This window comes from Magnolia sinica, chromosome 12 (assembly GCF_029962835.1).
Source record: "Magnolia sinica isolate HGM2019 chromosome 12, MsV1, whole genome shotgun sequence".
Classification (NCBI taxonomy): Eukaryota; Viridiplantae; Streptophyta; class Magnoliopsida; order Magnoliales; family Magnoliaceae; genus Magnolia; species Magnolia sinica.
Genome location: NC_080584.1, coordinates 63,180,152 through 63,206,901, shown reverse-complemented (window position 1 = coordinate 63,206,901; position 26,750 = coordinate 63,180,152). Strand labels below are relative to the sequence as shown.

General features: G+C 40.4%; 1 protein-coding gene across 3 annotated transcripts; it reads left to right on the top strand.

The window, feature by feature from the left end:
* Positions 1 to 1,094: 1,094 nt before the first annotated feature.
* On the top strand, positions 1,095 to 26,750 carry LOC131221510 (histone-lysine N-methyltransferase ATXR2-like). Of its 3 annotated transcripts, XM_058216797.1 has the most exons (14): positions 1,095 to 1,165; positions 8,533 to 8,618; positions 9,142 to 9,509; positions 11,347 to 11,459; positions 11,622 to 11,653; positions 14,396 to 14,544; positions 16,158 to 16,245; positions 23,425 to 23,473; positions 23,583 to 23,637; positions 24,216 to 24,285; positions 24,398 to 24,467; positions 25,215 to 25,291; positions 25,612 to 25,668; positions 26,293 to 26,750. In XM_058216797.1, exons 2-14 carry the CDS (start codon positions 8,586 to 8,588, stop codon positions 26,401 to 26,403), a joined length of 1,272 nt encoding a protein of 423 aa, XP_058072780.1. In that variant the 5' UTR covers positions 1,095 to 1,165; positions 8,533 to 8,585; the 3' UTR covers positions 26,404 to 26,750. The 3 variants fall into 3 exon arrangements, with proteins under 3 accessions (XP_058072780.1, XP_058072779.1, XP_058072781.1); XM_058216796.1 differs by lacking the exon at positions 16,158 to 16,245 and having other exon boundaries at positions 23,425 to 23,637; XM_058216798.1 differs by lacking the exons at positions 9,142 to 9,509; positions 16,158 to 16,245 and having other exon boundaries at positions 23,425 to 23,637.

Below are 26,750 nucleotides of genomic sequence, written 5' to 3'. Positions count from 1 at the left end.
AACATCACGGTGGGCCCCACACAGGTTCCGACCGCAGGAACTTCCTCCCTCGTGGTCGCTGGCATTCCGCGTCCGAAACCCATTCCTCTTCCGCTTCCATCTCTTGTAAGCCGACACTACCATCTTCTCCGGCCAAAAAGTACGACGCTCGTAATCAGGTCAGCTCCCTCTCTCTCTTATAGCCACTCTCTCTCTATCCCTCTTCCCATGCACCGGTTGCTACCTCTCTCGCTCTCTCTACATCTCTCTTTCTAACCGCCGCGAATATCTCCTTTATAAACGATAGTAGCAACGGTCCAAGAGGGGGATTGCATTTTTCAAAATCACCGATTTGGGGAACCCAAATACCCCAAATCCAACCTCCAAATGCACCCAAAAACCTCAACAACTTCTAAATACCCCCAAATACCTCCAAATCGTCACTGGCAAACAACCTCTTCGAGTTTAACTCATCTGCAGATTTTTTATGAGTTTTGAAACGATTAGACAACTTATTACTATTTTTGTTAATTTATACTATTTCGGGAAAGTATTTATTTCAAATCAAAGATCTAGTTTTTATTTTGCTTATACAATGCCATTGTATAGGATGTAAACATTACTTAATTCAATTGTATCAAAGTTCATTTCTTGTTTTTAGAGAATTTATCTTTCTTTGTCGATTCAAGCTCTACACTTGAGAAGCAAATGATGATCTCTTCTCTTTATCCATGTACCTACCACATTAATCATCTCTTGTAGAGCTGGAGCGTTCGTGTGGCAAGCTTCCTCTTCCATTCTTCCCGGCACTCTCGAAGGATTTTCAAAACCTTTGGATGGCGAGTATAATCTGCCCTTTGGACAAGGAGTACTCAGATATAATTGCAGCCCTGCTCGTGCCTCCCTCTCCTCAATCTTCTCAGGCATTCCATCTCCAACGACACCTTTCTCTTGTATTTTTATTTTCCAAACTCTCCCTCTGTTTTTATACACATACCCCTTTTCAATGTGCCTAAGAAATGGGGTGCAAGTATATAAAAAGGCGGGTGTAAATATCAATTTGGTTGCCTGTGACCTAAGTTGACATTCTCACCCTTATTTTTGATACTGGACTACTATGACCAGCTTATTACAGAAAGGCGATGTCATGGTCTCGAAATTAAGCAGAGTGAAGAACATGGAAAGGGTATCTTCTCTGTCTACTCATTTTACCCACTGTCTACTTAATACGCCTATCTTTCCTGTTTTCGGTTATACTATGGTAAATATTTTATACTTTTATTTATTTATTTATAACCAAGAATAGAAATGATGGCATGTTTAGCAGTAATAGTCAGTGTAGATATTCACTTCCTTTTGCTGTAAATTTGGCATGCTTGACGATGTTTACTCCACATAATAATATGTTGCGGAGAGTGATTATATAATGCTTGATTGAGAGGAACATTGTTTGTTTTAATTGGCCCAGAAATGGTACAAGTGCGGCCCACCATCATGTAAACCGAGCCATTTGTAGGTTGGCTCCATGATAAAATGTTTCATGCCGTATATATCAGGGATGGTCCTGAACATATTGTGAAAGAGGAATTGTTTGCATGTTATCTGTGTGTTTTTGGTTCTGAAAAGTAAGACTTTTATTATCCAAGTCATAAAACTCTCCTCAATGAGACAATCCTAACCATTCGATTTGTGGTCCACAAATGGATAGTTAAGAAGAGAAATGCAGTGATGGTCCACATTCAGCTGATCAAAAATTCCAAGATTGGTTGCTGGGATATACCAATCTGGGAAATTTTTGGGGAGTAGTCCACTAGCAGTGCGAGGCAATATACCAATTGTCTGGACTGCTGAACTGTGGGTCCCAGTTTTCAGAACTGAAAATCTGTGTATATTGAGCAAACATATAGGCCGTGTATCATATGATTCCTCAGCTCAGGATGCTGAAAATGGCACCAAAGAGGGGATATCCATCTCTCAAGTCAGAGAGTGGATCGATGGCTGCACACGGATCCGACTGGATTCTTACTCCATCAGACCGATTTGGCACAATGAGTTATGGTGTAAAATCGCTCCGGGATTAGGCTCTGATAGCCTGCTGATGGCAGGAGCAATACATTCAGACAGTCCAGTTCTTAGAATCCAATCCTGAGACGATTTCTCTATCTTCGGAAAGGAAGACGTCTGGATCCTCATCTGGTGGATTCCCCTGCAACTATGTTACGAAGACTTCTTCGTTTCGGCCACCTCCTCACTCGGGATCTTCATTGAACTCGACCCCCTGACAAAAAATGGCGAAGAGATGGGAGTTGCTAGGGTGCGTGTCCGGCGGAACAAGGGAGAGATGCTACCCAGTCATACCCAGGTTTTCGCTGAAGGAAGACTGTTTAATCTCCCCATCCATAAGGAAGAGCGAGATAGGCCTGTTCCAAGGTGGGGTGCTCGGTGGAGAGCGAAGGAAGCCGACCTTCCTCTCATGGCGTCGGCTACGATCCAGGGCCAAGAAGGTGCACGTAATCCATGCTCCTGAGGGCCAACGTTTCCATTTTCTCCTGCCACGGCTGTCGCCCCTGACGCCTTGGTCAGTCTCCCATCCCGAAGAGAGACGCGTGCCAACAACGCGTCGATGCCTAGCCTGCATCGTACACTCCACCAAACACGTGTCGTCCCAACTTCTGTATTGGGCGCCAATTTCGATACCTTATCGCCACGTCGCCCCTCTTTGTCGGATAGGAGGGCAGAGATCTTGACATGTCGGCATCAACAGAGTTTCGACGGTCAACTTTAGCGCACGTGTGGGACCTCTCCTATCTCGGGAGTCCTTCGTGTGAGACCTGAATCCGAATCCGGCCGAGCTAATGTTTCTTTAGGTTGATCCAGGTCTCACGAGTCGGGTCCAAACCCGGTGGAACCGGATACCCTTATTACTCTAAACTATCCTAGTCCCCCAGGCCCGGAACCTCATTGTATCCTGATCCCCCTTCATTTGAGAGAAAAGGACTCCTCTCCATCTCAAGTACTCCAACCCAAACTGCTGTCCCCTCTCTGGATAGCCTGTGGTGCCATCCCTGAGCCCAATCCTGCCCGTTCAAATCGATATTGGTCTTCCGATGTTGGAGTAGATTTCGACAGTTTCTCCATGCTGTCGAAGAACCTTTCATCGCCGATCTCCAGTCTCCCTTCCAGCCCCTCTGCTTCCTCTGATAAGATGAACCATGGTCTCCTCACGCTTTTCCAGGGGGACTGCGGTGTCGAGATCATTGAAGTCAAGCCCCTCCAGTGCTGTGCAGGATCAGACTTGGCCTCTGTCAAAGGAGACGGGCTCATGTTCATTGACGCTGCCCACATAGCAAAGATCCTCGACACTATTCACAAGAAAAAGTGGATCAGGGACACGATTGGCCACGTAGGGAGATGCTTAGGCCTGTCTTTCATTGCCCTATTCCAATGCGTTGAATCGCGCGGGAGGCCTCTCTCAGCTTCATCTTCCCCCCGTCGACGAACCTCCAGATCAGGTCGCAGCAGAAACCTGCAGCATCTCAAGTCGCAGTCCGGCGAGCCGAATTCGATCAACCTATCCATGGAAAATCAGGGTAATTGGGGCAACATGGTTACCAAATGAAGATCATCTCCTGGAATGTTAGGGGAGTGAGATCCAAGCAGAAGAGATGCCTCATCAAAGATCTATGTAGTAGACACAGCCCAGACGTCATCTGTTTGCAGGAGACAAAAGTCCAGCTCTTCAACGATTGGCTGATGGGCACTTTATGGAGGGCAGCAGACGCAAAATGGAATGCGCTGGACTCGACTAGTAGTTCAGGTGGTGTCCTTCTAGCGTGGAGGTCGTTTCAGTGGGCTCTGCAGAGTAGCAGGATAAGTGCTTTCTCTGTTTCTGCTATTTTGCAAGAGACATCGTCTGGTGTTCAGGTCCTTGTTGCCTCAGTTTATGGCCCCACCATTGATGCTAGCAGGGCAGATTTCAGGGAGGAATTGAGCCTTATTCGTCAGAGCTTCCAAGGACCCATTTGTATCGCAGGAGACTTCAACATTATCAGATTTGTTGCTAAGAAATCTCATGGGAAGCACAGCTCCCCCGCGATGGCATCTTTCTCGCAATGAATCGACGATCAGGAGCTAGTGGACCTTCCTCTGCTGGGCTCTAGATTCACTTGGTCCAATGGCCGAGCCTCTCCAATCCTCTCTCGCTTGGACAAATTTCTCCTCTCTAATGACTGGGTCGATCTTTTCCCTACGGTCTCTCAGTTGGTCCTTCCCAGAGTGACGTCCGACCGCTCCCCCATCTTTCTCTCGAATGAGGACCATAATTGGGGGCCAAAGCCCTTCAAGTTTGATTCCTCTTGGCTTAGAATAGAAGGATTTTATCAGATGATAGCTGAATGGTGGGCTGCCTTTCAGGACGATGGTTTTGCAAGGTACTCGTTGTTTTCTAAACTGAAACAGTTGTAGGGGCGTTTGAAGCTGTGGAAGAAGAAGGAATTTCGTGCCAGAGAACAGGAAATAGACGCGCTGTTATCTGAGCTGCACAGGATAGATCAGGAAACTGAATCTTCCCCCATGTTCCCTGCATCGATGAGAAACAGAATCCAGCTGATTCAATCCCTCTCCTCGAGGGCTCTCAAAAAGGAAATTGCTTGGAAGCAGAAGTCAAGAGCTAAGTGGATCAAGGAGGGGGACAAGAATACCAGCTACTTCCACAGAATTGCCAACATTCATGTTAGTTGTAACAAGATTTCCAACATTATTGTGGAAGGTGTCAGAATTGAAGACGAAGTCTCCATTGCTGAAGAGGCGATCTCGCACTTCAGCTCTCAACTCAAAGGAGAGGAGTGACAGCGTCCAAGTCTGGATCAACTTCATATAGAAAGCATCTCGTTGGATGAAGCCACTCAACTAGAAGCCCTGTTCTCCGTTGAAGAGGTGAACTTAGCTATTGATTCTCTCGGCAGCGAAAAGGCCCCAGGGCTGGATGGTTTCCCTATTATGTTCTTCCAACGCTTCTGGGAGGTCATTAGCGCAGACGTGATGGCCTTTTTCAAGGAATTTTTTGATAGAGGCAGATTGTCTAAGGGTCTGGGGGCTTCCTTTATCGCCCTCATTCCCAAAATGCCAGGGGTTGCCTCCTTCCAGGACTTCAGACCGATCAGTCTGGTTGGAGGGCCCTACAAAATTCTGGCGAAAGTCCTTGCTTCCCGACTTAAGCAGGTGATCGGCAAGGTAATCTCGGGCCACCAAAGTGCCTCATAGCTAGGAGGCAGATTATCGACAGCGCTTTAATAGCCAACGAGTGTTTGGATTCTAGCCACAGGTCTGGGGTGAAGAGTCTTGTTTGCAAATTAGATATCGAGAAAGCTTATGATCATGTGGATTGGAAATTCCTAGACTACATGATGAAGAGGATGGGCTTTGGGGACAAATGGCGCAAGTGGATAAGAGAATGTATCGGTTCATCGTACTTCTCGGTGCTTCTCAATAGGCCCCCCAAGGGGTTTTTTAAGAACTCTAGACGCCTCAGGCAAGGCGACCCTCTCTCCCCTTTCCTTTTTCTCATGGTGGTCGAGGCCCTATCAAAGCTCCTCTTTAAAGGTCTTTCTATCGGCATCCTAGGAGGCATTCATATCAAAGGAATGAGCAGCCCCGTTTCGCACATTCAGTTCGTAGACGACACGCTGATCTTCTCTGAAGCTATCCCTTAGCTGCTGCAAAATCTGCGCACAACTATCTGCTGTTTTGAAGCCGTGTCGGGTTTGAGAGTCAATCTCGCCAAATCCAAGCTGTTTGGGGTAAACATAGAGCCTGGTGAGCTTGAATCTTTTGCTAGAATTCTCCACTGCTCGCCTGCTGCCCCTCCATCTACTTTTGTGGGGTTGCCTCTATGCATTGGCAGTCCCCCAAAGTTCTATTGGGAGAAGGTTATCTCTAGAGTTCAGAATTATTTGGCTAGATGGAAATGTCGCTATCTGTCACTGGGAGGTTGTCTCACCCTCATCAAGGCTGCCCTCTTGAATCTGCCGCTCTACTATATGTCCCTGTTCAGATGCCTAGGTCGATTATGTCATCCATTGATAAATTAAGGCGTGACTTCCTTTGGCATGACAGGGAAGAGAGGAAGTTTCACCTCTTGCACTGGAAAGAGGTGTGTCATCATTACAGAGCAGGCGGGGCTGGTGTAAAGGATTTAAAGGTTATGAATCGGGCTCTCCTTGGCAAGTGGGTTTGGAGATTAGGGATAGAAAATGGGGCCTTGTGGAATTTGGTTATTAAAAGTAAATATGGTAAATCTCCGGGAGGCTAGTGGACCAAAGCGTCTTCACTCTACAAGGCATCGGCAATCTGGAAAGGTATTCTAAAGCAGAAACAAGTAGTCTTGAAAGGCGTGGCTTTTGAGTTGGGTATAGGGTCTAGAATTCGTTTTTGGACTGATCTTTGGATCGGTTCCTCCCCCCTGAAAGATAGATTCCCTAACATCTATCTCTTAGCCCCTTCAAAGGACTCCTTTGTAGCTGATTGCTATGACCTCTTCGGCAACAATATCGTGTGGAATCTGCCGTGCAGACGCAATTTGTAGGATTGGGAAGTCGCTGAATATGCAGAATTATTGAATTGTGTTGCCGCAACTTCTCCAGATCAGTCCGCTGAAGATTCCTTAATTTGGAACTTGGAAAAGGATAGTGTTTTTTCCGTAAATTCCCTGTATATCTCTCTTCTCAACAGCTCGACGGTCCCTGAAGCTCAGAAGGTCCACTGTATTTGGAAGTACCTGGTCCAGCCAAAATTCCAGGTTTTCGGTTGGCTTGCGTGTAAGCAGAAAATCCTCACCATTGATAATCTGCGCAAGAGAGGTATGTTTCTTGTCAACATATGTCTGTGCTGCATGCGGAATGAAGAGTCTGTGGATCACCTTCTGCTTCACTGTCCCTTCTCCTCCCAAATATGGGCTGAGTTCTGCCTCCGATTTAATGTCAGTTGGTGCGCCCCCAGCTCGACAGCCCTTTTCCTCCAAGCCTGGCATGGGGTTAGTTTCGGTAATTTCAGAACCATCCTATGGAGGATGGGCATTCTCGCGGTCTGGTGGGCAGTCTGGGAGGAAAGAAATCAGAGATGCTTTTCGAATGTCTCTATGTCTGCTCATGTGGTTATTTCTAGAGCTTAACGCCTATTGATTGAATGGGCGTCCCAAGTAGATAGGCTTAAGGGTCAAGATCTTTGTTTTATTGGCATGTAACGTTTTTTGTTTTTTGGCTTGTTAGGAGTTTCTGCCCTCTCAGCAGATTCTCCTCTTTTGTATCTCCTTCTCTTTTAATATAAATCGTTATCTTTCAAAAAAAGAAAGTGGCACCAAACTGTAGATGGGTCTCATAAGCCAAAGATCACACTGAAAGTATGATCCGAAATATCCAGTCAGCGGCCATCAAGTGTAAAATGTAAAATAGCCAAGGGTCTAGTTCAGCAGTATGTGTCCATGTGTCCATTTTGAGGCATGAACTATCTCTAGTTGGGTGTGATTTGGACTGAATTACAGCATACATGTATATGCTAAGTGTACAATAACTATGTGCATGCTTATGGATGGTCATGCTTTGCCAGACTATAAACTAATTCATAACATTTCCATATGAGGATAATATTCTCATGCTCGAAAATGTAAATGCAAGAAATGATGCATATGCATATGATCTTAGTGTATCGCCTAGAATCTGTTCGATGATAGTACCCCCATATATATTTTTTTTTTTGTGTACACCCAATAATTTTTATGACATCCAACCCGCTTCGGTACAGTATATACTATAGAGTACAGTTCTGTTATAGTGTATTGCAGCTGCATTCCAATGCTTTGCTGAAGATTATGGTTTTTTGCAGACTGGGTCTAAAAAGTTTTGTGCTCAATTACTAATGTGTGAGAAAACAGGAAAAATTGGAAAAGTTAGAAAAGGCATTACGAATGATGCTAGAAACAATTCGTAGATCATACTTTGCCTTTTCAATGTTGAGGATTATCTTTTACATTTTGTGATCTATTAGGGTGTGTTTGGATTGACGGTAAACTAGGGAAGGCAAGGGAAAGTACAAGTGTGACACAAGCAGATGGTAAAGTGAGATTGACGTTGGGGGAAGGAAAACCTTTGCACCTGTTCGTTTTACTACAGAAACTGTCTGGTTTGAATTTCAATTTTCAAAGGGAAACATTTTTCCTTCCAATTTTGTACTAAAAGCGTCACATCATACAGAAACCTCTTTCCCCATTAATTGATATTTTGAAAAAAAGGTTTTACTCCCTTGCTTAGCAAAGGAAATTGATTTCCTTCTCCTTTTATGTTTATCAAACAGAGAAAAATGTCAAATGAAAGCCTTTCGAAAGGAAAAATGAAAAAGAGAGAAAAAAAAGGAAATGTCAAATCAAAGGAAAATTATTTGCTTTCTGTAGTATACCCTCAACCCAAACACTCCCTTAGAAAAATCTATTTGCACTGTCTATTCACTTTTATTGTACTTCTCATGAATTGTGATATCTTCAATTTGGATTGGCAACTGCAGCTGTCTATGCAAGCTTGGAATTCAAAGAGGGGGAGTTGGTTTTTAGGGACCAAATGCTTGTTGGTGCTCAACACAGTTCGAATAAGGTTGTGCCAATGACCATGTTTTTGCTTTTATCTCTATCTAATCTTTCATTTTTCCATTCTTTCTTTGGAATTTGCAGTTTCTTCATATTCTTGGGCTAGACTTCTATATGGTTTCTCTGTGATTTCTTGATGGTGGTGCCTCATCCACTGTACATGTGGCATACATGGTCACTCGGTTCTAATGAGGATGTATTGTGTCCTGAAATCGCACTTATTGGATGTATGTAGCCATCCAATTTGCAGCCAACACACGCCTAAGAGGAAAATGGTCAAATGTCCAAATTAGTTGGATGTGTGGTTAAGATCAGTCACTCGGTGTGATTTTTGGGCTTTGCTGCACCCACAGTGGGGCTGACTATTTTGGTGGTTGGCATTGAAATACATATATGCCATGTCCCACGTGTATGGTGGATGAGTAACCGCCATCCAACAAGTGTGGAGGTCATGCAGTGGTTTAGTCTCACTCTTCTTACATTGGCCTCTCATATATACATATCGCTCACTAATTTCTTATGTTTTGCAGGTTGACTGCCTTGTATGTAGCTACTGTTTTTGTTATATTGGTTCAATAGAACTTCAGATTGGTAGGAAACTCTATTTGCAATCTCTGGGATTACCAGCAAATTCAGAACATGATCATGAGACATCTTCACATTCTTTAGAAGAGCCTTGTCCAGTTGAATTATCGGATGAAGAAGATAATACTCTCATGGCGAACTATGACAGTGTACAGTCATGTTCTTCAAGTAATATGAAGAACAACAATCTTGTACCAAAAGAGGTCTTGGAGGCGCTAGTAAATGGTAGCTTGGCTTTGCCTCACTCTAAGCAGTTTACATTGCCTTCGGTCATTCCATGTCCTCGAGGGTGTGAAGAAGAACATTACTGCAGGTGAACAAAGCTAATAAATATGCGCACCTCATGTGCAAATTTTCATTATTGTGTTCAACCCATCATTATAGCCTTGTCCCAACTCCCAACTATTTGGGGTTGGCATTACTATTCCGTTTTGCCAATCATATCCAAAGCAAGAATTCTTATGATTCTTGCAAAAAGTTCTACAATGGGCTGCTCACTGGACATAAATTCTGCTCCTTTAACTGCGCTTGGGTTCAGTTGATGCATGTCACACATTGCTTCTTGGTGAAGTTTCCATTCATGGGATGCATGTGATTGTGAACTTTCACATGCAACTGTCTTTCTTGCCAACATATCACATGTCTATTGTATTCAATCCATGTAATCCTATAAAGACTGATTCTAGTTATAGAGAAATGTAGCCATGTTAACTATAATTACAGGTGTAAGCAATAGCGAAAGCCTAGAAGTCAAGGCCGCAAGAAACTTCTAAGCAAGGGTTGTATATTCCATAAAATTTGAGTGTTGTTTTTGATAGTTGGCTTCCACAAAGAGATTGTATCTTTCTGGATTTGTATGAGAATTTGTTATGGTTAAATGTAATTTCTGTTGCTTTACTGTCAGTAAGTTTCTATGGATACTGATGTTATTTCCTACCTTAGTAAATGAAAGATAGATGTTGGTAACACAACATGTTTCTGTTCTAGAGTTTTGCTAAAGCTCACATGCACCTGCACACTTCAAAAAGCAGCAAATCATTTCAAAATGGCACTTGTGTGTGACACTGTACCCATGCATCAAGTGGACCACATTGTGTAGATAACCTGGCCTAAAGATGGAGGTGATCCACTAATCACACAGGTCACGCCAACGTTAGCATCAAATAAATTGCCAACAGTGGCCTGCATGATGACTGGACCAGCCTAACATTTGGACCAGGTGGTTGGGCCCATTTGACTACCTACCGACATCCTTCTAGGCTTCTCTTTGCGCTTTTAGAGCCTTCAACTTGAACCAACTCACTTCATACTAGTGCAGTTTTTGGTCTCTGTTGCACATGGCCAAAGCATCTAAGTTGACTTCTCATATTATTTACCTATTAGTTTTACTCCTAAATTCTCTCATCTTTGTCATCTAATTTTATCCATCCTCTTCTTGCAACTCATTCTTCTCATCATTCTCATTTCAGTTACATTCATCTTATGAACATGTTGTTCCTTGATTGCTTAACATTCTCTCCCATAAATCATGACTGGTCTTAAGGCAATCCTATAAAAATTTCCCTTCAATTTTGATTGGGTAAGATTCATTTAATAAATTTTGTAACTAATAAATAGCTAATATCTAGATCAAAATTGATAGATGAAAGGGATGTGATGATGGTGGTGACAGGGAGTTGGCGGAGATAAAAGCTTGGTTCCAGAAAGTACTGAGTGAGAGTAGGGCAGGATTCAAGAGGAGTGGCAATTTGCTATTCGGGCATCCTTGGTAGAAAATTAATGGAAATGGACAACAATGGTCAGTAAAACAAGGCTGAACATTTGGATGGCTCAGGATCCTCTAATCTGGAAGATCTTTTAGATATCCCCCAAGACTGGGCCTCATCAGATCAACACTCTTGATCATTGATCATTAGCCTGCTTGTACAAAATAGGTGTATTAGCAGTCATTCATGGTGTGACACATCAGGACCCAATAATTTCTACATGGAGGATACACCCCATGACATTGTTTCCCAAATGTAATTTGTCTGAGCTTGGCTACATTCTTTAATTTGGTTTAGTGATTGATGCCTATTTTTCTTTCATTTAATTCTAGGTACGTAATTTGACATGCTTGTGAGTAATGTTGAATTGCCAACCTTTTGTAGCAAATTATGTGCGGAGGCTGATTGGGAATTGTTTCATTCCTTACTATGTACTGGAGAGAGCTCAGGATCCTCACATCGGGAAGCACTTGTTAAATTTATAGAACATGCTAACAGTAAGATGTCAACTCCAGTGCACATTCTGCTCGATTAGAATCATACAGTTCTCATTGGGAACCATTTTAATAATTTTCTTTTTCTCATTTTTGAAGCCACAATTGTGTCCTAATACTTTTTATCCCTTCTAATTATCTTTATATCATTTTCTTTCTTTCCAGGAACGAATGATATTTTCCTCCTTGCTGCCAAGGTACTCATGATATTTATCTATTTTCATTTGTTTGAGATTTTAAGTTTTGCTCAAGAACCTCATGCACTAGCACTTATCATCACCATCTAGCCTTATCCCAACTAATCTGGGTCGGCTACATTAATCCTATTCCATCAGTCACTCTATCAAGGGCCATAACTTCGGTTAGACCATAGGTCATCAAGTATTTTGTTATTACCTCCACCCATGTCCTTTTGGGCCTTCTCCTTGCCCTCTTTTGAGAGACTTCAACTTGTACCTGCTCACTCCTTCGAACTAGTGCTGTTCATGATCTCTATTGCACATGACCAAATCATGTAAATCTACTTTCCCTCATCTTATCAGCTATTGGTGCTACTTTTAAGTTCCCTTGAATGCGTTCATTTCTAATACTATCTTTCCTCATCTTGCCACTCATCCATCTCAACATCCTCATGTCAACTACTCTCATCCTATGAACATGTCGTTCCTTAACTGCCCAACATTTTGCCCCATAATGTATGGCTGGTCTTATAGCTATCTTATGAAATATCCCTTTCAGTTTGAGTGTTACATGATGATCACATAAAACTCCAAAGGCACATCTCCATTTCTTCCACCTAGCTTGAATTCTATGGGCATCCTTCTCAATCTCCCTACTCTCATGAATTGTTGACCCCAGATGTTGAAAGTGGTCCTTTTGGGAAACTTTTTGGTTGGCAATCTTAACTATTCATTGCTTCCATTACTATTGTTACTAAAATTGCATTCCATATACCAACTAATTTTAAATCCTTCATTAAGTGTCTCTCCATAAATCTAGCTTTGTGCTTACACCCTCCCTCATCTTGTTAATCAAACTATGCCACTTGCAAACAACATAATGCATGGGATCTCTTCTTGGAAATGCTTCACTAACTTGTTTGGTTGCTCAATGCCGACCTTGGTGCAAGCGTACAGTAATTGAAAAGTCACTTGTCTATCTACTAGTGGTCCTCACATTTGTTACCGCTCCCTTATACATATCCTCAATCATGTCAATGTATCCTCTCTAAACTCCTTTCTTTCCCGACACTCATTAGGTTAACTCTTTAATTTTCTTTCAACCAGTTGTCAATTGTGACTAATTTTGAAGTATTTACGAGTATTCGATGAAATGATCATCACATATACTCTAATTTCGAAATTTTGAGTGTAGGTGATCCGATTTGAGAAAAATTCAAAAATTTCCCAATTTCTCCCAAATTGCTTACAATGTTGCACTCCACACATGAAATCAGAGCATGTATGAGGCCCGATCTACTGATTTCTTAAGTCCTAGACAATTTTCGGTAAATAAAAATCATTTTTAATTAAAAATTATTATTATTATTATTTACTTTTTCCTTCAACCAGCTGTCAATTGAGACTAATTTTGAAATATTTAGGAGTGTTTGATTAAATGATCATCACATACATTCTAATTGTTATGCATTCAATTTGAATATAGTTGCATTAGTTCAGTCAGACAACACAACTTAGGACCCTATACGAAGAAAACCTATTATGTGTACTTCTTTTTTTAGATGTTATGATTTAAAAGTGTGTATTAAGGTCTTTTTTAACAATCCCTGAAGTTTCATTGAAAAATTCAACCATTTTACCAATGTTTCCCCATGTTTTGCAAAAAGTATGATAAATTATCTAATACAAATGATGTATTCCGTGAGATAACCGATGCGTATTTGTATCCCAAGGATGCGATATGTAATGCGATACCGATATTTTGAACACTGACCTGACCCATTTTCATATTGTATGACTTGAACTTGGCTTGACCCCAATTCTTCTGTTTGAGTAATGAAACTTGATCCAAACCATTGATATGAAGATCCCCACTAGGGATCATGTTTTAAATATAGCAAGTAACCAAGCCTTGAGGGAGAGCTGAGTTGGTTTTGTCATGACCTGCTAGGACAAACTGATCAAGTCCAATTTGACTCGGTTTTGGTTTGAAACGAGTTGCATTCTAAAATGGGAACGTAAACCATGCCACGAATGGTTTAAAACTCTTATAGATTGGAGCCAGGTTGGGTTGAGTGCTGCATGTCCAGGTTGGGTTACAAGTTGTGACTCAACCTGAACCTGATCTGGATTAGAATCAGTTTACAAGAATCCGGTCTGAACCTAAACCAAACCAACCCAACCCAAGTTAGAATCAGGTTGGGCCAGTTGGGATCAGGTTGAGCCTGGCCCAATTTGAAGCCCTGATTAAAGTGCCCTTGGGTACACAGGCGTCTGCTTGTGACAATGATGGGTCGGATTAAGTACTTCTTCTTATCACAAATAAATAAGTGAAAGAACCTTTGTATTCTATACAAAGTTGTATTTTTTGAGTGTTCTACATCCCAAAGCTTATGCCCAATCATCTGCTGAACTTCCTAACTAAAAGGTTAGCAAAGGAAAAAAAGGTCGGTAAGCATCTCTATACACTATTCATGAGCAATATTTTGTGAACATGTTGTGTTCACTTTTTTATTTTCTTCTTCTTCTTCGTCGTTGTTTATTATTTTATTATTAATTTTTGCTTTTCTCAATGTTTTTATGCTCACTCTAATACAAGAAGACGTCCCATACTTTTCTAACAAAATTACGTTAATTGAAAAAGGATAAGGGTCAAACTAGCACATCACAAATGGAGAAAATTTTATGATATGTATATAGACAGATGGAAGTTAAATGATACCTCTTTCCTGATCATATTTCTTCATTTGCATTTTGTAGGTTATCTCATTCACGATTTTGAGGTACAAGAAGTTGAAATCATGTCATCAAGACCAAAAACAGCCTACCATGGTAAATGGAGTGGATGATTCCAGATTTCGTCTGCTTTTGGAGGCTTGGAAACCAATCTCAATGGGATTCAAGAGAAGGTGTGTCGTGTTTCTCTGTCATCTTACAATTGATGTAGCTTATCAATTTAGTCAAAGCATTTGCCTTATAATGTAAACAATGTAGAGATATTTGTGCATGGATATGTGAGACGTTGTTGAGCTAAGAATCTTATTAAAGTGCTATTGGACTTTTTGTTACCTTTGGAAAAAAAAAAAAAAAAAACTGGACTCCTTGTTGATACATGCATATGCATGAGCTTCCCTAAGGCCAGCATGTATCTCTGCACACAGACATGCATGCATACCTAGCCTTTTTCTGGGACATCCAAGTCATAGGTGGGCATATGTGTTGTTCTGGATATCAGGACAGTCCAGTCATCAGGTGGGTCACACGTGGGAAAACAATGTTCAGCTTAACAAAATTTTCTGATGATCCACATCCACTGACGTGTGCCCCACCTGATAAATGGACTAGCCTGATTTTTGAGCCTGATCATCTACAAGGGGCCCCCACCTGATGCTTGGCTCCAATGCTCCACATGCATGAATGACTGTCTGCTGTGTGCGGGCTTAGATAATCTGATATACATTTTACACATGTAAACTGAACTTTCAGGCTTTTCCACTAGTAAAATACAGATGATGGATGCACCCTTCTCTAACCTCTTCATGTGAAGAAATGATGAGAGGCAAAAAAATATTAAGTCATGTCATTTCTTGAACATTCCCCTTCAAGATTAGATGCAGTTTTGGTGCACTGAAAGCTTGCTTAAGACAGCTTTCGTTCCCTTGATAGGCCTTTTATAGGGACATCCACCAACTGTGCGTTAGATGGACCATGTTGGGACTTTACCTGATGAGCTTCATTCTCCTCTGACAAACGATAATATACTCTCTTCTTTTCAAGATACATTCACTTTTTTTTTTTCCTTTGATAAAAATCCAATCTTATCTAAATCATGTAAAAAAAAATAAAAAACAGAGATATACAAACCATTAAAAGTAAACAATTAAACATCCATATACTAAATAATTAAACCATTCATTTGGACACACAAGGCTAAAGCAATCTAGCGTCCCTCCATGTTTAATATCTGAGTGTCCATCAGTGTCGAGAAGCTTACTTAAAATGAATACCATAATGAAGACAAAATTTTGAGAGTGAATTTTCCTTGCAAAAGATATTTTCTAAAAAATTCCTATCCTTTTCTGGTTGTAAAATGACCAACATGGCCCCATGCAGCACCTCATTTTTACAAGGAGCTGCACATAGGTGCCTTGTCCGCTCTTTGGAGTCAAGCATGGCAACTTGCTATGGTTCATGCCTAGGTCCTGGTCAGTCCCATAACTCGTTAGTACATTGGCGTCAACACGAGTTCTGCGCCATTTTTATGCTTATACCTTCTCATGTTGTATTGAATTATATGAAACAGCATAAATTCCCTTGTATTTACCTATTCAATAATTTTAAGGTGTTATGGTTCCATTGATGCATATCATTAAGTTTCGAGTATCATAAGTTATCAGTTATTATGGATGTTACTCTTAATTCATTTCTTTCCTTTTTCATTTCATTTTCATGTTGCTTTGTTGTGGGAGTAGAAGATTATTGTTAAAACAAATTAAGACATGTATTTATAATATGCCTGTAGGTGGTGGGACTGCATTGCTTTGCCAGATGATGTTGATTGTCATGATGAAACATCATTTAGACAGCAAATAAAGGAACTTGCATTCACGGTACGCTCTCCAGCAACTGGTGTCGTGCATGGACCATCATTTTTGGATAGATTTCTAGTGTTGCATCCCTCCTAACAGTATCGATTCTTCAGGACCTTTAAGTTGAAAATTGCACTAGTATCTTTCTCATAATCACTTGGAGAGCCCATTAGTCTCAATGGAAAACTGTGTACACAATATACAGAAATAAATATTTTATAATCTGATCTTTTTAGTTCTTCGCATGATTGAGCATCAGTAAGTTCAGTTTATTGTTATTATTTTATTTATTTATTTATTTTTGACTTGAGTTGATACGTGCAAAGTATCTTAGGTATAGGCTCAAGAAAAAAAAACGGACATCTATGTTTCTTGGGCATGGTTTTTTGGACTGGTACAGATCTTGTGTAGGATGTGTTTTACACCTAAATCACAGGGTAGATAGGCACTAATAAATATACATTAACATTTTGTTTCTTTATCATTAAAATATTTTATTAATTTTGATGTGTTTTAGGTTTGTCTCTCTCATGTTTGGGATCCATTACTGTGCATGTACACATGACCACAAAGCTAATGATGCCTACCTGTTAACCAAAAGATGGAATGTTATTGTTCAAACCATGGAAGCTCTTTGATTCTCCTGCAAGAACTGCTGCTCTGATAAAATGACTTGAGCATCCATGAAGCCATAAAGAGAAATCTTGTAATTTAAATGATATGTCCATTCTTACACTCTGCTAGCCCATTCTGTTGAGGGTGTGAGGGCATGAATAGAGGTACACCATTGATGCAGGACAATTATCCACTTGCTCTATAAGCTCGAACTGATAGAGCATGGCGAATTAATCCCTTTATCTCATAGCCTGGGTTCCACATCCATGGGTTAGGTCCTCGGCCGAACCCTCCTCGTGGGCCCAAATCACATGGGTTCCGCCCCCTCATGGGCCCCAAATCACATGGGTTTTGCCTTACACGAGCCACCCGCTTCACACGGGCCTCCCACCCCGAGTGTGTCCCCGCATCCCACAAGCCACCCCACTCGAGCCCGGTATGAAAATACCCCTGCATTAATCACCCCCGGTGAGGAGTCTTGAACATGAGACGTCCTGCTCTGATACTAATTTGATGCAGGACAATTAACCACTTGCTCTAAAAGTTGATTAATTGTCTTGCATTAACCATCCTCCCTCTCCAAAGTTATGACTGAAACTTGATGCACTAATAGTTCTCCTTGAGTATAAATGTATCACTTCTGCTGTTTTTATTCAAACTAAGTTTTATTGTTATGCAGATTGCATTGAAGTTCCATTAGTCTTTTTCCTTTAAAGTATTTTTACCTGAGCTACCCTGCTGAACATCGGCAAAGTAATGTGAAACAAACTAGCACTCTTAGCAGCAACTGAAGTAGAGACCCCTACAACAAAACCTACAAGATGAAATGTAGAAATAGCAATGACAGGGCTCTATTGCACATTGCTTTGTACAGGGAATTCGTTGCCAGTGGGGTAATCTCATCTTATTTGAATAGAATTTGTTTTCCATAAAAAAGAAAAGAATTTTTGTTATCATTAAAAGAAAATTGGTGGGTGCCCCAAGTTGCAACTCTCACAGAGTTGTTTACGCTATCAGATACAGTATTGGATGTGACCTAAGATAACCATACTTAGATTAACTAGACACTCTATAGTAACTGATGGCTGACAGGACCTACACATGGTGCCACAATGTCTAAGAGAACTATACCGTCTTATTTCACTAGATGATGATGGAACAAGGAGATAGTACTAGAATGAGGTCCTCCCAGAAATGTTAGATAGAGGACTCTTTGCACTCTGGGCCCCTTTCTATTTTTCACCTTTTACTTTTATGTCCCATGTTCTAACATAGAGATGATAAGTTATGAATGGTGAGTTCAGGTTCCAAACAAGAAAAAGGAGAATGATGATAAAGTTATGATTGAGTTTATATGAGTAAATAAAATGTTCATTATTTGCTTCACACTCATTAGGGTTCTATATATTAATTAGATGGATAGATTGAAAAAACAAACAAACCATATTTTAGATTGTTGTAACGCTTGTTAATGTTGATTATCATAAACGTCGGAGCTGGTATTGCCTTATCGTCATCATATGAGCATGTGATTCATTCTAAGTTATTAACCTGTACTGTCCCTATCATTAGATACTATGGCTACTCAATTTTGAGTCCTGCCCTCCCCATTTATGTGTCCAAGATCCAGAATGTCTATCAAGTAGGCACTGATGCATGTCTTGTGGCCTGAAAATTAGTCTGATCTGGACCAGTGAGTGACATTTATGCATCAATTGTTAGATGTCAATCAACGCTTTTAATGCAGGCCTGAATGTGCTAAATCCATGAAACAATTGTATGCGGTTAAGAATTCCAGTCCTAGTGAGCAACTCAAGCAATGGGACACGGAATCCTCCAATTGGGCGATCCATGATTGACTCAATTAAAGATTGGATCTGATCTTTAGAACAGGAGAAGGGAAATCCATCCTTCATCTTTTGTCCTCTTTCTCACAAGAGAAATAAATTTCATTTCATTTGCAAAAAGTCTCCCCATTATATTACATTAGATGTATATATACTAAGCCCTAGCAACTGGCAATCTAGACCATTGATCAATCCCTTAGCATCTGTTTTCAACTGTAAAACGATCAAAACATAGCAACAGTTGTTAACTACACACTTATTCCTGAAGTAGAGAAGCAAAACATGCAAGCTTGTCTCGGTCTGATTGGTGGGAAATGGATTTCTGCCAACTGGTAATGGTTTCCAAAACATCTCAGGCTGGCAAAAAACAATTTCCACCTGTTTTCATTGTGTTAATTGATCAATGATTTTCTTCCATCCGGGCTTTATCCTGGGACCTATTGTTTATGGGCCCACTTGAATGGTGTTTTCTTCAAGATTTCTGGTGATCTAAATGTCTCAGTGCCCATGGGGCTTGCAAGCGAGGTCCTTTGCTGTCTTTATGAGTCGAATACGATGATCCTCAAGTGAAGCTGTGAAAACCCGACACTTCATGGACCATGATCATGGTTTGCTTGGTGACACATGGTGTGGTGAGGGATGTGTTGCATCAGTCTTCTCCGGTTGTGAAGAACTTGTCCTGGGGTAAGCTTTATGTCCGTGAATGCTATCTACCTAACTTGAGTGCATTGTGGCTCATGGGTACCCTCGGAGGTAATTGAAATTGCTTCATTATGTCTTCCTGCAACTCATCTACCAAGGGGCCATAAAAATCATTTCCATTGTCATAGATTTGATGAATGCAGACCAATGCTAGCATCTTGTTAGCCTGGACTATCGTAATCACCATATTCATCTAAGTAGGCAATAGTGGGAGCTGTTAGATCCAACTGCCAATAGTTACTGAAGTTTACACACTTATTCTGGCCATTTGTCAAAGAATGGATCTCTGTCTTGATACTTCTCTGGTTCCTTGTCGTAGGTCAAATCTCCAATGGAGTCTGGGTACTCGTTAGGCACCTCATTGAAGATTGGAGTTTTGTCCAAATCCAACTATCTCACATGTGCACGAGGCATAACTTCATAGAATAGATGCTCAAAAGCCATAGGGAATTTGGTGACGATCAAGTGGTTGGAGTCTTCCACCTGATTACGTGTGTAAATCAATGGACCACACGTGGGTTGCAAGCTATTAGATTTGTGTTATCTACTTGGCTCATAGTGTTTTAAGTTCAATGTGTTGAGTCAATTGTTTGATTTGTTATTGGAGGCCTCCAATTTCCGTCTTTCGTGTCTTCGGTATGTTGCCCACAGCCTTGGTCATCTAGAGCCATGAAGGATGTATGAACAAATTTGCAAAATCTGTTGGGCTGATTGGATGTTTGGTCAGTTGGATGTGGTTGAGGTGATTTTTGGTGATGGACAGGTAATATCTGTGATGGGGTTTATGGATGGGATTCGGATGGTATGGCGGCTTGTTGTGGAAGGAAATGGAAATAGAAAGGAAGACTGTAGGGAGAGGTTACCTGGATCATTCAATTTGTCGAACACGTAGTCTTTGAAGCTAAACCGCCCCTCCTAAAGAACTTTGTCGATGTTCGAGTGATCTGTCGAACATGTGCAGATTGTAGTTGCAACTAACTCCTTAGAGCCTAGATGTGGATCCAACAATTTTATTGAAATCAAGGTATACAAAAACTGTTACGTAAAGGTAACAACCATAAAAATTGCGCGTTACGGGGCTGAAACAGCCGTAGTGGCCATTACAGAAAAAATTGCCTGTAATGGCCCTGTAATTGTAACGGATCCATAACGGTCCAGAAACATGTTTTTTTTTTTTTTTTCAAAATAAAAAATAAAAAATAAAAAATGCCATCACGGCTGTTACGGCCTGTATCATAACGGTAACGACAGTGGCTGTTACTACCACCGTTACTGTTATTGGTTGAAATTGATGTGCACAACTACAATTCACCGAACCTTCATAGAAATTTGCATGAATCAAGCAATCATCGAACAATTCGTGTGTGTATCTACAATTACCAAATGGTTGTAGAAAATTGCATTGATCTCCGACTTGTTGATCCGACAATTGCAATTGTCTCCCTCCCGAAGAACCCTACTCTGTTACCAACTTAAGCAAGCCCCAGTAGCACCGAATTCACGATGCAATTGGCTATGGGGTGAGGATTCCAAGCTAGTGAGGAGCTTGAGCATGGGTAGTCTGAAACCTCTGAAATTGGGGATCTGAGAGCGACTTAAGCTGACTGTTAAAAGCTTGGCATACGTATGTGCAACTGCCTAAACTTTGTATGAACTTGCATTCATCTCCCAACTCGTTGATCCGACTCAACTGAATTGTAATTGTTTTCCTTTTGGTGAATTGTGCCATATGATGCCAAGTAACATAGGCCGGGTTGTCGAATTCCCAACACTACCTGATACGGTTGAGAATACTGGTCTCAATGAGGACTCAAGAATGGAAATATGAAATCTTCCAAAATTGGGTGATATGCAAAGACTCAATGAAGATCAAAGGGTCTATTCAGAGTATCGGTTTTGTTACATGTATCGATGACTGAGGGAACATTGGGAAAAGGAGGATTTTTTCAATGACATCTCAAGAGATGTCAAATGATACATGTTTACACATTTAGGTATCAAAATATTGCAGACAATACATATACATAATAAGTTTCCTTTTTATAAGGCCCTAAACAAGTGCTGTTGGAAAAAAAAAAAACAATGCAGTTATATGATATATTCAAAATGAGTTCATATTGTTCAAACCATGCATTGCAAGTGATAAAACATGAGCATTACATCCAGAAATCAAAGAGAATGAAAACAATACCTTTGCCTCAAACCCACATGGAGTTATAAGGCGGTTCATAGTCATTATCTTTGTCCCCACATACATGATATATCCATGCATCCATTGTTGGAGTTATGTGTGCCCTTTCAAGCCAAGTTGACTCATTCGATCGTTTTGATGTTTGGAATTTGGTCATTAGTGACCTCTTTTGGTGAATGGAACAGGTTCACTTGTGATCTACTTTATTATGCGCTTTATTGTTAATTTTGATTGGAAACTGGGACAGATTAATGGGCTGTAAGGATTTCTCCTGAAATTCCTTTACCTTTGGGTAAAGAATGCAAGGGACACAACAGCCCAGATTGGCTAGTGGAGGTTGATGTTCAATACACTTGAGTACCCATAATTCTCCCCAACCATCTCAGTGGGGGAAGGCAACCCCTGGTCAGTTTTATGGTCATCCTACGTGATATTAGCCAATGATGAAACGGGATGGATTTATCTTCACCATCTACATTTGGTTGTTGTTGTCCTTCACAGACAATAGTACAGGTCATTTGTTTATTGAGATCTAGTTCTATACTCGATTGAATATCTACATTGGATGGATCGTGTGAAGTCTCCTTACCAAGAGAACCCATCATGTTTGGACTGGAGCAACTTAATCGTGCACTAACCTGGACTTGTCCTCATACTTGAGATTACAAGGGACTTCAGGGGTCTTAATATAGGTCTTTGATACACCTTTGATATTACATACTGGTTGGCACATGCGATATTGGGTTCTCATGTTAAGATTCAGGTGAGGCTTGATGTACTTCAAAAAAGAATCCACTTGTTGCCTAGGATTAAGTTTAGTAGCTAGACCTACCTCTTGGATGCTCCATCAAGCTTAAAATAGCCGGCCAACACCGTCATATGTTTTTCAGATGTTTTTAGATGAATTTTAACCATTGGATTGTTTGTTTTCATTATAGATATGTTTTTATCAAGCTTGATGGAAATCGAATGGTAAGATCGTTTGATATCTAATTTAGAGCCTTGCATTGGGTTTTTGAAGGCTTAGATTGGATGCCAGAGTAAGGTGGAAGGACATCGGTCTGTTTGGGTGTGTGGAATGGGCAGGATGATGGATTTTTGATGTTGTAGGGCACACTGAAATTTGTAGGGAGGCCTAGTATGATAACAATTGCAAAAATGGATGAGTATTACTTCTCCGGAAAATGGGGTTTTGATTGTAATTTTTTTTTTTTTGTGGAATTTTCAGGAGGTACCAGTGTTGTCTGAGTATTGTCAATATGTATCACATAGATCAATGATTCAAGGGAACATTATAAAGAATTTTTGACGATAAATGGCTAAATATCATGCAACACGGTGAATTTTATAATTCCTCTTCTTTATCATATCGGATACATACGATACTGATAATATTGGTCGATTTATTGATACTGCAAAAAAATTGCTCCCAGGTTGAATAGGATGACCCTCAAGTGAAGCTGCAAAAGCCCAGTACTTTGTGGCCATTATCTTGGTCTGCTCTATGATACATTGTGTGACAACAGTTGATCCCAATACCTCTGCATCATGTTTTAAACTGTATTTGTTCTTGTACGAATGTTCCATATAACGACCTGAGAGCCTGATTTTGGGCCACAATACATAGACAACAGGGCCCAGCTGAGGATTAATCCGGATCTCACATGCATGTGGTGCATTTGGATATATGACGAGAGTTGGACTAGGAATCCTACTCTCTTAAGTAGGCTTCTACTCTCTTTAAGTAGGCTTATAGTTCTCATCGAAGTTATAATTGGAGTTACGTAGATTTTTTTTTAAAATTTTTTAAATCTTTTGTTCTAAGGATTCAATTTAATTTTGCAGTCGCTGCAGCTTCTCAAGGAAGCCATCTTTGACAAGGAGTATGCGCCATGTATCCTTTTATGTTTACAAGTTAGCGGCTCTCTGTTTATTGTGTGCAAAAGTGAATATCTTATTCATCAGGTGGGTTTCATCTATCAGACTCCTTGACTCTGCTAAAGTATTTTCACTTGAAATCTATGGGCATATTATTGGCATGTTTGAGCTAAACAATCTGTAAGTTATGGCATTTCTGCAAGAATTATTATCATGTTTCCTTTTCTGTTTTCATTTATATTCATGTCGTAGTCTTCTTTTTAATAATAGCGTGCATTAAAAGGGACATCTGGGGGTGTGTTTTGGTGGGAAACCATTCTCAACTGGTTTGCTGTGCTTCGGAAAGCATCCTAAATTATCGGCTTGGGGCTGCATGTCTCCTGATGCCAAGAATGTCTCCTGATTGCTGAGAAACCAGTTCTGAATGGTCTCTCATGTAAATGAGTGCTATCCTTTTATCTTGTAAAATATATTAATGGCTGGTTTCATATGTTGGCGTTAATTGAATCAAATACAGCAGCCCTAACTGTTTCATTACGAGTGGGAGAAGGAAGAGAATGGATTGAAGAAAGATGGCCTTTCAATGAATTTCCACTTTGGTGCTGGACGTCTTGGAGAGACCAAACATCCAACTTTTTCTGATTCAAATCCTTTCGGATGGAAAATCAGAAAAAGGTTGGGATACTCCATTCCGAACCAACTCTATTGGTTGTCCTCACGTACAAAAATCCTTGACAACATCTTTGTTATTTGTGTAGTGATTTGGTTGTAGCATCACCTGTGGAGGATTATTTTATATACATTGATGATCTCCCATATCCTGATAAGGTTAGTGCAATTCTCCCACCACTTGTTCTGTGACTTCCATAAGACTGCTCATTGAAGATATGCCAGTGTTGTTTCTGCCCTTTTCTTAGGATTATAACATCATATCTTGTAGGAAGAAGCTGAAAAAGTTACACAGCCCTTTCTAGATGCTCTTGGCGATGATTATTCAGTTTGTTGTCAAGGTATGGCTTAGAATTTCAATCCTTCTATGAGTAAATTCCATCCTTGTTGGCATATTTGAAATTTTATTAGGGTTCTTAATGAGAAGTTGGGGTTCTCTGTCTTGGAATTGGTTGTGTGAATAAAAGTAGGGTACCTTGTTTGCTTCTATATGATCCAATTCACAAAGTTACCAGTTGATTTATTTAAAAAATGGGTAATTTCCTATTTGGCTTGTGAATCGAAATGAACCAACAAAATGAGCACCGAAAAAGGAAAATATAGATTGGATTAGAAAGTTTATCAACTGTACTTTTGGAGTTGTGCTCAATATGAATTTGTCTAACGTCAAAACATTTTTTTATTTTTTTATTTTTTTATAAATATTGTCAAAACATATATCCAAACAGTATTTGAATTATGGATCACACTCCAGACTCATGTTCCCTGCTTCATAACTGTTTATACTAGCTAATGACGAGACAGACCTTTCCCTGCATGGTCACCCAAACATGTTGCCTCTTCATTTCATGCTTTGTGCAATTATGATCGAAATTTAGCTTTCCAAATGGACTTTTGGAAAATCTTAGACACCTCGACATCCTCTCATTTCCAATATTTTGCTTAGTGTTCATAGTTCCTATCGTTACTCTTTGCAAAATAAGCTAATTGCTGGTTATTTCAGATCTTCAACTTTTCAGTTTATTATATCCTTTTGCCTTGAGATTTTATATCCTTCTCAAGTGTTTGTTTCCCCTATTATGTTTCAGGCACCGCATTCTTTCCTATACAAAGTTGTATGAATCATTCTTGCTATCCAAATGCCAAAGCATTCAAAAGAGATGAGGTAATCATTGAATTTTGGTGTTATTTTTTACAGGGAGCCAAACATCCACCACATTAGGCTGTTAAGGGAATTGATATGTGCACTTACCCTGTTTGATAGAGGCACCCTCTTTCTACTTTCATTAGTAGTGTAGTACAACTTTGCAGTATTGTACTAAAAAAAGTAGAAAGACAGGGTGAATGGATAAAAATAGCACTCCCTTTAACTCGTTCAGTAGATTCACTCTTATAATACCACAATTGGTAGCTCTTGTCATGGCTATTGATGAGTCTTTTACTTTTTCACCTTAATCATATAGAATGGCTGATTCTCACTCTCAGGATAGAGATGGCCAAGCAACAATAATAGCTCTGCGGCCCATCTTGAAAGGAGAAGAGGTATTCACTTTCAGCCATGGTATCTGGTTCTGATTCAAGCTTTCATTTATAATTACAAACTCTTCCTGGCTCCTGGATGACCAAGAGGAATTATATGCTCTTGATGCAATAGGACATGAACAATATCCTGGTGCTCCATTTTGTTCCTGACTTTTGTGCTGTTGGAACCCACATGTAGATCCCATTATCCAACAATAAATAACTCTTGGATCAGTGGCCAACGAACAAATGGACGGAGAGAATTATGGATCAGAGGCCCCCCCCTCCTTTTTTTTTCTGTGGAGCCCACCCAAATGTTTGTACATCCTGTTATCATATCAACAAAGCTACAAGTGGTGTGCTTCCACCTTTTTGTTATAAAAAAAATGGTGGGATGGATATATGCATTTGACCTGGAAAACTTTCGGGGCATTCTCCATCCGTGGTGGGGAACATCATGTCAATGGTCTGGATCATTGGCACGAGTCCTACTTGTACAAATTAGATGCATCTAGTCACTATGCACACTAGTGCTTCAGGACCTTGTAGTTCCTTGAGGAATGATCTTTCATGTCTCTGGACAATCTTAGTTGTTGGGGATAAAAACATGAGCAAACACAATATTTGATTCTCACATGCTTGCAGATTACCATTTCGTACATTGATGAGGACCTTCCGTACAAAGAGAGACAAGCTTTACTTGCGGATTATGGTTTCAGATGTAGGTGCCCTAAGTGCCTTGAAGAAGAGGCCTAGATCTTCTGCCTCCCATCAAGAGATTTTGGAGTCTTAGGACAGCACATTTTGGGTCTTGGTACATGTGGGCTCGTGTTTTCTCAATCAAAATGATGTAATTGATAGGTTCCACCATAGATGGTGGACGCCCTATTTGCAATTTCCATCTTATAAGGTGACTGCCGCTTGTCATTTGGACTTTATTGGGTGCCATTGCTGCAATGGCATATGTAGGGGCCTGCCTTGCATTTTTTTTTTCTTGAATCGCGAATCACAACCTTAGATCTACATTGTTTTGGCACCAATGTTCAATCACCCATAGAAGGACATGCATATTTGTACTGTAATTTAATTATAGAGTGTTTATA

Excerpts from the sequence above, each read along its gene's own strand:
- LOC131221510 (XM_058216796.1), top strand. The coding sequence starts at position 8,586 with ATGCTTGTTGGTGCTCAACACAGTTCGAATAAG. Across the intron at positions 9,510-11,346 it reads GAAGAAGAACATTACTGCAG|CAAATTATGTGCGGAGGCTG; the intron begins GTGAACAAAGCT and ends AACCTTTTGTAG. Across the intron at positions 14,545-23,424 it reads TCAATGGGATTCAAGAGAAG|TCGCTGCAGCTTCTCAAGGA; the intron begins GTGTGTCGTGTT and ends TTAATTTTGCAG.